The sequence below is a fragment of the Symsagittifera roscoffensis genome, chromosome 5 (assembly GCF_963678635.1).
Source record: "Symsagittifera roscoffensis chromosome 5, txSymRosc1.1, whole genome shotgun sequence".
Taxonomy (NCBI): domain Eukaryota; kingdom Metazoa; phylum Xenacoelomorpha; order Acoela; family Convolutidae; genus Symsagittifera; species Symsagittifera roscoffensis.
In genome coordinates this window covers 37,282,385-37,294,074 of record NC_087066.1, presented here as the reverse complement: position 1 = coordinate 37,294,074, position 11,690 = coordinate 37,282,385, and the positions used below count along the sequence as shown (strand labels likewise).

The 11,690-nt window shown below is 37.8% G+C and overlaps 1 protein-coding gene across 1 annotated transcript; it reads right to left on the bottom strand.

Moving 5' to 3' along the window:
* Positions 1-32: 32 nt before the first annotated feature.
* Positions 33-6,176, bottom strand: LOC134846718 (uncharacterized). Its single transcript, XM_063864102.1, has 7 exons — positions 6,029-6,176; positions 4,880-5,258; positions 1,827-2,014; positions 1,073-1,315; positions 836-982; positions 406-540; positions 33-47 (listed from the first exon to the last, which is right to left on the bottom strand). Exons 2-7 carry the CDS (start codon positions 5,178-5,180, stop codon positions 33-35), a joined length of 1,029 nt encoding a protein of 342 aa, XP_063720172.1. The 5' UTR covers positions 5,181-5,258; positions 6,029-6,176.
* Positions 6,177-11,690: the final 5,514 nt, after the last annotated feature.

Below are 11,690 nucleotides of genomic sequence, written 5' to 3'. Positions count from 1 at the left end.
ATTTCGTCGACCTAATTTTTAGATCGACCAAACTATTTTTCCGAGTTCTACCAAAAACTCTATTTTCCCCTTAAATCTGTTACTCAATGTAATAAAGTGACCACTTTGAATAAATCATTTTTCAGGATTGTTTTTGTAAATGGTACCTTTTTCCACCAGTAGCATTATCAGCTGATTCATAATTCTTATATAATTCGCTAGGGTTTGGATCTGGACAATTTTTATGTAGCCATATCGGCTCCTTGACAATTTTACAGTAGGGGTTAATAACGGAAATGAAATTGTTAGAATTGAGAAACTTTTCAACCGAATCGCGCAAACATTAGTTTTGTAGAATGAAAAATGTTTTTTTGAGCGTGAAAAAATTAATATGATTGGAAAATGTTGTTTATAAAAGCAGCTAACCATGACAAGGAAGCAGTTGTAGAGATGGTATGCACTCTTGCGTCTGACATTTGTGCGAACTACCAGCTCATGGTCGGGACTGGGAGGGTCGGAGGCTGCCCGAGCACCTAACGCATCCACGTTGTTCTCCCCGTTCTAAATCGCAACGACTCTCAGTTGGAAAATTCGGTTTTGGAGTCAGGTGATCAGTTCACATATTTGGATCAATCACACTTGTAAATACCAGCCAAAGTATAGGCTCCCATATAATAAACCAGCTGAAAATAATGAGCCAGTTACATAATAATTGTTAAACAGTTATGTCGTCACAGATACGAGAATCGCGCTTTTAAACAAGTAATTTTCGACTGCTAATTTAGTCTGCTCATTTTTGGTTCGCTCAAAAAATCCGATTTATACTTCGGTTGGTTTGCTGGGACTTGTAACTCACGACAGCCATGAGACTGAGGTCCCACTCCTGTGCGTCCTGGAAGATAGTGTGAGTATCCAGCAGTCCCGCCGGAGTGCCAGGCGGAGCCACCTTCAGCTTGAAATAGTGAGCACAGGAGGGGTCCAAGGTAAAACGCACACAGATATCCTACATCAAATAAAAAACATCTAGCAACATTCTGGAATGAGTATTTTGCAGATGTTTTGTGTGGAACAGGATGAGATCTGCAGATCTTGCCTGGACATCGAAAGGGAAGTCCTCCAGTTCCAGGTACTCGAAGAAGACTCCCTTGAGAGTGCGGAACATCTCAACATAGGCGACATCAATCGAGCGCATGTGGATTGGGCGGGTACTCGCTCCTGTGTTGGGACAGGGGTAGGGTTTCAGTTTGTAGTGTACCCTGTCGCTTATGATTGCTTCTAAGTTGTTTACGTTTATCTTGGGCAGTATGCGTCTCACTTGCTCCACGTTGTCCTCGCTCTGCGTATAACAAAACGAATATTTTTTAAAGTTATTGATCAACGGTGGATCGAAACTTTACTCGAGGGGACATATTTTGTAAAAAAAAATTGTCGACAAAATTGGTTTCCCATTATTGACGAAAAGTAGGAATAAAAAGATCCGCCGGCAATAAAATTAGAACCATAGGCGAGAAATAAGAGCATGATTCTCATTTTGGTAATTATCGTTGTCGAAAATCAGCAAAGTTTTGAATGTCCTCTCAATTCAAGATACTTTGCATGGCTTTGCGGAGTGCTCGGGAGTCAAACTACCTTTCTAAGCTCAAAGACGAAGATTTTTCCATCGTTTAGGACTTAGTCTTCGCAAAATTTTGCCAAAATTCGCAAAAAAGAATGTCTATTTAGACATCTCGATAAGAAAAGTAGTAAAATCCTTCTGGATATGTCTCTGTTTTTGCGTTGACCTTGTCTTAACTGAACTTTCTTAAACTTTTTAAAACAATCTTGACGCTAAACTGAAATTGACTGACCTCTGGAATGATGACTTTGTCTCTGTTTTCGACCACGAACTCGGAGAAAAGAGTAGAGTAGACTGGCTTCCATCTGGCCACTATCTCGATATGGGCCACGAAACGCTGGTTCTTAGTGTCTATGTGCCCGATCTTGAGGAAGCGCACAAACAGACAGATCTCGTTGCTCGTCAACTCACCTCGCGCTCCTGCAGCCAAAAATTGATTATACTTTATACTTTTTTACGATCATTAAAAATGGGGAGCAACTTTGTGTTCGGGTGTGTTTTAGTTTTTTCTTATTTTTAATTTCCACGCAAAATCAGGTACAACAATTGATCACCGGAATGGATCAAATGTATATCATATTAAACCCTTTTCAGTTGTGATCCGAAAACAAATAAAAAAAGTTTTCATAAAAATGTCTAAGTACCGAGAAAGCTGGCTTAAGGAGCGAAGTCTATCATTTTGTACTTTATATGGCGTGTGGGGAGATCTCAACTTTTAATTTTTTCTCAAAAATCTCAAATTTTTATTTTTTGTAAAAAATTTTATTTGTTTGCATTTAGTTTTTTCATGTTATTTTTACTCCATAGACCTTATAAGGCAGACGGAACATTCAGGGCTTCACCCTGATACGAGCAGTCTTGTTTCAATTTTATCATTGTTTAGTTGTCAGATAGAGCTTTAGGAGATATCACAATGAGCAAAAACAAGGACTTTTGATAGATTTGCAGACGCTGTAGTTTGATTTCAATAAACTTTTTGCTGCTGAAAGAAACTCATTGACAATTTCTCATTGGTTTTTTTTAAAATAAGCAATTAAATCTTTGTACGCTCAATAGCAGATATTATCAAGACCCCCCAGTGAACTTACACAAGTTTTTTTGAAGATATTATGCTTGACCGATACGTTTGCCCAATAAGCTTTCTTATTAGGCTTGCGCGGTATGTTTTGCGATGTTCATTTAAAACACAATTTCAACCTCAATTTACGTAATTGTTGTTTCCAAGAGTGGAGAGTAATTTTACCGTTGCGTTATGTTGTTCCTCGCCATTTGGATCAAGTGTAATGTTATTTTAAAAGTCGTTCAAACTAACTCGTATTCAGACGTAGTCAATTTTGCATTTGTTCCTATTTTTATTTAGGTATTTTAGCAAAAAATATATTTAACTCTGCTCATCTGAATCTGATTTTCAGAAAGCTCGTTTTGGTTTTAGCTATGGTAAATTTAATTTGATCAAACAAGCCAGTATCAGACAATAATTCCAAAGTTTTTCGGAAAATCCACTCTCCCTTCAAAAAATTTTAGAGAACTCAAAAAAACTGTTTCTGAAATTTTATCATTATAAACCAATCTTTTAGCAGATCTAAAAAACTTGCTAAAGTTTAATTTTATGCTTGGCTTAATGAAGCAAAAAAATTAAACAAACTTTGGTAAAAATTGATGGTAGAAAAAGAAGTTTTTGCGCCTAAACACCTCGAAATATTTTATTATGGTTTAATTCATAGCATTTAAAAAGTTAATTAAGCACAATCAAGTAAAAAATATGCCAAAATAAGGCTGACATTTTATGAAGGATTGGTTCTTTAAAAACTAGGTTGGAATGGTTCTCTACAGATTTTCTAGTTTTTTTAATCAAATTTTATAAACAAACAATTGTTTTCGGTGTTTACATTTTTTAGTTTTCATTTAACCACTAGAAACAGCTATTAGTTAAAATGAAAATAAAAGGTAAAGTAATCTCTGAAATTAACTAGTTTCAAAAAATTGCTATAAGACCGTAGACATTTTGTAGAAAACAATTTCAGCCTAGTTGTTGAAGAATCAAGCAATTATGCAAGTGTCAGCCTTAGTATGGCCTAAGGACCAGCTGATTGCATTTATTTAGCAGTTTTTAAATGGTATGAACTAAATCGTAACAGTGTTTATGAAATGTTTTATGGAACTTTTTTTTGTTTTCGTCAACCAGTTTTCGTCAAAATCTGATCAGTTCCTGGTGAGATTTTGAAAAAAATTCTCGATCTTTTGAACGCTTTGCCATTCGGCTCATGTGCGGAGCTAGGGGCGGATCTAGGATGGAGGGACGCCTTCTGATTTTTAAAATGTCGGTCGTTTAATTACAACATCAAACTGTGCACTGGATAGGCTCACAATTTGGTGTGTGTAAGTCACTGGAATCCAGAGACAAGTCTTTTAACATGCTAAAATTTTGTCGGAACGATAAAAAAAGCAAAAAGAAGAACAAAGGGAGCGCCCGTGTTGTGGAACTCGCTTATAATTCACAAATTGCACAGTTTGGCCTCGTAATGTTTTTTTTAGATTGACCTAATTGAATTTCTGCTTAAGGAGTTATGTTAGATTACCTGTGGCAAAAACAGCCAGCCAATGCCGTGCTCAGCGCCGTCTGCGACCAATTGAAAAACGATTAGTTATGGGAAAACGACTCATTGTTAGGAAATGGTATTCAGTGATTGTCAAGTTTTTTGAGCAGTTTATTTCCACTGAATGCGTAGAATTACACATGATCTGTTTCTTGCGAAAGTCAATCATTTCAAGTATCGATAAAAAAAGTAGAAAAAAAATGTATCACCCAAATCCCCATAATTTTGCGAAAGTCGACATTTTTCTGGAAAAAATCACCCACTATTTTAAGACAGAACACCTTTAAAAAGTTTTTGAAAAAAAAACTCATTGCGAAACTCTGAGCGCGCAACTCATTGCGAAACTTTGAACAGAGGCAATATCAGCATTTTGAACAATTATATTTATAACCATATTTAGATAGAGAGGAATGTACAATTTTTTTAGTAAAAGAGTAGGGAAGGTGGGCTCAAACGGTTGTTGAACGGGATCCAATTCCTATGGTATCTACTGAAGAATGTCCACCCCTCTAAATAAAACAAAAATTAACACTAGAGCTTTCTATTAAACATTCAATTTTTGCTGCATTCTAATTGGTTGAAGCTCGACTAATTTAATCTACTTAACAATGCGCCCTAGCTTGAAAGGGGGGAGATTGTTAAGTAGATCTGTCAAAACGTGTCAAATCATGTCTCACAAAACACATACCTGTTTGGGCTGGGTTGATAATGGGTATGAATGAGGTGAATCTAGACCCAGATAAGGGCGAGGGGAAGGGGGAGTTCCCCGGACTGCTTCTCTTGGAACTGTTCTTCGAGTCTCTCTTGGAACTATTTTTGGACCCGAATTTGGACTCCATAACGTGCACTTTCATTTCAGGAATGTCAATGGTAGTGATGTTCACTTTGCCGTTGCTTGTCTCATTCGTGGAATGATTGACGCTGTGTGTTTTGTTGTTGCTATTTTTGCTGTCGCTTTCGTTACTGTTGTTGGTTGTTTGCGACGCCATTTAATTGACCTTTCAAGGGCTAGAAATTTTATTCACATCCGATTTTTTGCTTGCAGGAACGATAGTGAAGTTATTGGTCTGAAACACGCAGTGAAGTTGTCTAGTTTCGGATTGCAATTTTTTGTTGGTCTAACTTTAATTTTTTGGTCCAGTTACAAAATTTGTATTCTATAAGTTTCAAAAGAGCAGACAAAGTGTTGATTACTTGATGTGGTTTTTTTATAGAAACGAAACTATCAACAAATGTCAAAAATGGGTAAATTCACTCAGCTTTTTAACTAAAATAACCCGCACTGTTTTCAGGTGATTATTCAGCCTATCAGGTGTTCAATTATTTTCATTTCTGTTTTCATGTTTCGAGAAATGAGGGTTTGAGTCGTTTAAAGGAAAACACAAAAAGAATAAAAATGCAAACAGTGGGCGCTCACCCAGCTACCATCAAAATTTGGCCAGGCGTGAACCCCCATTATTCAGAGGTCAGCGTAGTGTTTGTTTAACTGCTCTTTACCTTTAAATGGGCTGTGTTATCATTTTTTATTAGTGAGGAGGGGGGGGGGGGGGGGGGGGGTGGAATCTTTTTACTTATTCCTCCCAAAAAAAACTTAAGCTCATCATTTTCTAACTGAGCGCGAGTTGCTCTAACTACGCGCTACGGTCGTATTTAATTTCAACCAATCAGATTTAAGCATTTGGTTTTTTGTTTTCATGTTTAAGAATTTCAATTTTGGGCGGAATAAGTAAAAAGACCCTGAGAGGGGGATCTTCATTAGTTACTTTCGACGCCCGAACGACGCATGCAAACTGGAAATCTGCGATGGATTGATTATTGAATAGAAAGTTTAGCGTACCTGAAAATGAGTGGGTTACTAAGTTACTAGCACGTATAGCTTGTGTGTTCATTAGCACACTATATATTTCAATTATACTCAACGTTGCAAACAATTAGCACAGAGGCAAAGTTAAATTCTCCTCAAACGAAAATAGTTTATTGCTTCTACCGCCGCTGAATGGTAGGTAATGAAAAAAATAACTACACGAAAATTTTTAAATAGTTTCCTCAAATGTTGATATTATACAGGCAATAGAAAAGGATGCATCTTTGTAAATTATTAATAAAAAGTATGTTTGTTAAATAAACAAAAATTACTACCAGCAGAATGGAGTGAAATAACGCTCAGTTAGAGTCGCTGCTTTTTCATCAAAGCAATTTTGTCGAATATTTTTTAACCAAATAATGAAAAATTTGCCGTTCAATTTCATTAAGCCTGAAACTTTTTCCACTTCCGCGCTTTTTCACCGTTTGGTATACGGGATGAGTCTTTTTATAGCTTTCAAGTTACTTACTTTAATCAGTGCATAACCAGAGCCTAGTTTGACTCCAAGTTTCAAAATATAAATATATTTTTTAGCCAAGCAACAAATTGAAAATAACCCCGAAAAAGTTCAGTTTGTCACCTATTTAACGCAAAAAAATGCTTTTTTTGCGACTGTTGAAAACAAGGATTCAAAAAAGTTCATGTCTTCAAGCTAACAGCGAACCCTTTCATGGAGCCCGTAAAGTCACATAGTATGTCTGGAGAGCTACTAGATACACCAGCCAAAATTGCGGTACTGTTGCACAAGATTTGCGTAAAAATTATGTAACGCTTTTCAAAGGCATGAGTAACTTTTGACTGGTTTTTATACTTAGTGACGCAAGTATCGGCTGGCTTATAGTTCGGCTGGTTTCATCACAATTGAAAAATCTGCTGTCCTATTTGATTATGGAGGCTCGAACTAAGTCAATCAGGAGAAAATCTTGAACTGAAATTCGACATCATAATTACATTACCATGCTCTTTAAAAATCAGGTTGAAAAACTTTGCCATATGCATCAAAAGATTTTAAATAGATATTAAATAGATATCAAATAGATAAATTTGAATTTCTCGAGGTAGCAATGGTTGCCTCGCTCTAAATGTCAACCAGGAGATATCATATTTTCAAAACATCTTCGTCAAAGAACCTTCTGATAGCAGATTCGCAGGCGCGACATTTGGAATTCCCAAACACAAATATCTTGTCATTACCTGGAGCCCATATCGCTGTGGTCAGAGGCTTCCTACCTCCGAAGGACAAATACAATACCATTGTTTTGCTCATTGGGGGAAACGACGCTTTTGACGGAAGAGAGCCCTCCACGGTCCCTGAAGAAGATATTGCAAACGAACTCGCAGAATTAGCCGAGGTGCTAAGCAGACTAGCAAAGCAGATTTTTGTCATCGAAATCCCTCACCGCAGTGAATATCGATTCCGATCGGCGAGAGTGAATTGCGAAATACAGAAAAAGAAGGGAAATTGGAAGTATAGAGGCGTGTGTGAGAAGATTTACAGTTTTACCATCTAGGCAGTGACGAAATTCACTTAAGCCCAGAAAGTCTCAAGAGCATCAAAAGCATCATAAAGAACAAGATACTGTACAAGAAATACTCTGACGCTTTCAACGACGAAGGTCATCTCACCCAGTACGAGTGCACCTTCCGACACTGCCACTGCCCTTACTGAGTGTAAGCTGCAGGTTTGTGAGCTGTACTTCCCTCTGTCCTTTCTAGAAATATCAAACCGCAGGCGTCCCCTTTTCGGGATCCACAGGTTTGTATATTTCTCTGACCCCATCTAACGTTCTAGAAATATCAAACCGCAAGCGCCCCCTTTTCGGGATCCACAGGTTTGCATATTTCTCTGAACGCATCGTACCGCAGGCGTCTCTTCTCGGGAATCACAGATCCCTCTGTAAAGTCCCCCTCTGTTAACTCTTCAACGATGAGTCGCACATGCCGAAGTTGCAAAAGGTCCTTACCGAAAGCCAAAAAAAGTTACAACTGTGTAGCGTTTGGTTGTCACATGCATCTAGAACCAACATGCACAAGATTATCAAACGTAGCCATCAACGGAATAAAGGAGCTTGGTTGCAACGCAATGTTACTATGTAACGTCTGCATTGAAAACAACGAACGTGACAACTTCATTCGGAACAGGACTGTCAACAACCTGGAAGAAAAAATAAACAAAAACATGTGTTGCAATGCTGAGACACTCGAAACGCAAATTGCTCAAATTGTCGAAAAGAGAAAAAACGAAGCAATGAGGAAAACACACGACAAAGTAGACGGGAGTTACGCAAAGGTCGTGAAGAAAGTTGAAAGCTACAAAAACGTGAATAGTCCTCAAAACTCCAAAAACAATAACAACACAACCACTCACAGCATCGAACACAATGTAAGAGTTCAAGGGATCCATGAAGATCCTAATAAACAACGCGACGTGAATCTTGTCCAAACTCACAAAAAACAAGAGGAAATTTTGGGAACCATAGGAGTTAAACCGAAAATAGTCCAGTTTAAAAGACTTGGAACATTCAACAAAGAAAGGAAAAAGCCTAGAACACTTCTAGTTACGCTTGAAAATCCAGCAGCAGTCAATCTAGTGATTTCAAAAAGTACTGAAAAAAGAGACAAAATGAAAGAAATGAATATATTTCTGTCACGTGCCCTATCTAAAGAAGATTCTATCAAAGAAAACCTCTGCCTGAAACGACGTAGAGAAATGCTTGAAGAAGGCGTACCACGTGAAAAACTGAAAATAAGAAACCTTGAGCTTTTCCATGATGGAGCAAAAGTTCAATTAAACCAGAATTCCCAGCCAGAACAAGAAAATGCAACATCCAACGTTTTACTGGATCATCTCCACATTTTACAATTTGATACACGCAGTTTAGTTAACTATGAAAGAAGATTCAAAATGGCAAATGCCATAAAAATTGGTTTGTACAGCGTTATTTGTATCTCTGAGACCTGGTTAAACAAAAATATCTCAAACTCTGAACTACTACTTGCTGAATACAACATTTACCGAGCAGATAGAGCACATCAGTCGTCTAACACTCACGGAGGTGCCCTGATTGCCATTAAGAACTCACTAAATTCCTAAAAAATAAAACTCGACGTCGAATGCTGTGTCCTATGTGACATAACCCTAGCAAACGAAACCATCTATATATGCTCCTTTTACAACCCTCTAGAGCCAGTCAATACAGATATGACTACCAATGTTTCAACAAAATTCTCGAAGCCATCTCTAAAAAGAGTAAAGCAGTCATATGTGGAGACATTAACTTTCCATCTACAAACTGGGACATCTTCAACAGTCAAGAAAACGATGAACAAGAAACCCTAGAAATGTTAGAAGATAGGCTTCTTCAACAGAGCATTAACTTTTCGACCTGCGGCACAAACACGTTGGACGTTTTTCTGTACCGAAACTGTCAAGTATACTCTGAACACGATGAAAATTTTGATAAGATCTATGACTACTCTGACCATAATGCAATCAGAACAGCAATAGAACTTGAACATTTCGATCCTCCCCCAGCAATGACAAACTTCAACAGTTTTGGGTCAGGAGATTATGACCGGATTGTTGGTGCCATGAAAGATCGGCCCATCAATCCCCAATGCTACACCAATGTTGACAATATGTACAATGAACTTCAAGACTACTTAACCGACTTGATAGACACTCACATCCCAAAAAGAACCAAATATCGTCAATCGCTACCACCTTCGATTACACCGAGTACATCACATCAGATGAAAATGCTCAACACGCAAAAGAGGATGCTCGAAAAACGACCAACTAGCTACCAAAAAAATAAGGTCCTCAAACTAGAAAGCCAAATCACTGAATTATGTGAACATGATCGAATCTCATACCAAGAAAAAATTTTTGGTTCAAGAAATTGTGGTCAAATTTACAAGCACCTTAAGAATATCAATAGAGCTTCGAACATCCCGAAAACGATCAAGTTCAAAGACAAAATGACATCAATTCAAGAAGAAAAGGTAGAAATGTTTAACACATTTTTTCACTCAGTGTTTTCAGCCAAAGAGAACTACAACTTCCTTGACATAAAGTGCAAATCACCAACCCTAACAAACTTCAGCGTTTCAAACAAAATAATAAGTAATATTCTGGCAAATATGGACACTACAAAAAAACTCGTGGACCAAATGGTCTACCTCCCGGGTTTTACCAACGATGCGGCAAACAAATGAGTAATATACTCAATAAGCTTTTCAAGAATATTAAACGCATACGCAAAATGCCAACGAGTTGGAAAACAGCGGCTGTAACACCCATTCACAAAAAGAACGACCCAAAAGATGTTGAAAACTATCGCCCAATCCTCCCTTCTAAACATTGACAGCAAAATCTTTGAAAAATGCATGTACTCTCCACTCCACGAGCACTTTAAAGACCATCTTTCCATAAACCAACACGGTTTTGTGAAGAAACGCTCCATTATGAGCAAAATGCTCCAATTCCTAAATCGAAACTACAAAGCCCTGGATGAAAATCCCCATGATGAGATCATTGCTTTTTATGCTGATTTCTCCAAGGCCTTCGATAAAGTCCCCCCACAAGTTATTACTCCAAAAGTTGAGTGATATTGGTGTAGGTGGATGCCTACTCGAAATCATCTACGACTATCTCAGAAACCGAAGGCAATTTGTTCGGGTCTATTTCTACACATCCACCGTCCTCGAAATAACCAGCGGGGTACCCCAAGGTTCACTCCTGGGCCCACTCCTGTTCTGTGATTTTATAAATGATCTCCTTGAAGTCCTACGCTTGAGTGACCCCTCAATACTTGCTGACGATCTAAAAATTCTATCTGTTGGACGCAAAGAAGATGAAATACAACTTGACTTAAGCAATATTGAAGATTGGGTTAGACAAAACAACATGGAACTGGCATTCGAAAAATGCGCTCAAATAAACTTTAGAGGTGCTGATATAAATTTATTTTTGAACGGAAATCGTGTACCTCAGCCAAAATCTACAAAAGATCTGGGTATTCGCATGTTAGGAGATCTTAGTTGGAGCACTCATCTAACCGAACGATTAAAGAAAGCAAACAAATTACTATTCAGTCTAAGACGAAATGTAGCATATAAGTTCAACACCTTTGTAAAACTAGGTCTCTACAAATCGATATTACTACCAGTCCTAACCTACGGATGTCACTGTGCGAACTTTCTGAGAAAAAACCTACAAAAACTTGAATTTTTTCAAAAGAATGTAGTAAAGTGGATATGTGGAAAACGCTGCCAAAAATACACTGATCAACTTAGAATGCTCAACATTTTACCTCTGCCAATGTTCCTACAGACCAATGACTTACTTTTGCTTTCAAATTTCCGCACTGACTACGAACACCACAGCATCCCACTTCCCACAGCTAACAATATCCTTGACCGACGATAAGAGCCCTTCAAATTACCCAAAACTCGAACAGAAAAACGCAGGGGAGAATTCGTTTTTCGTACAACCAGAGTTGCAAATAGAGTTGATCATTTAGTCAATTTAAGGATAGAACAGGGACTCAAACAGCGCATCACAACTCTTATGTGGAAATTCTACAGTGAAAAATACAGTACCCTCAACCTCTGCACTTGGCAGATATGCTGC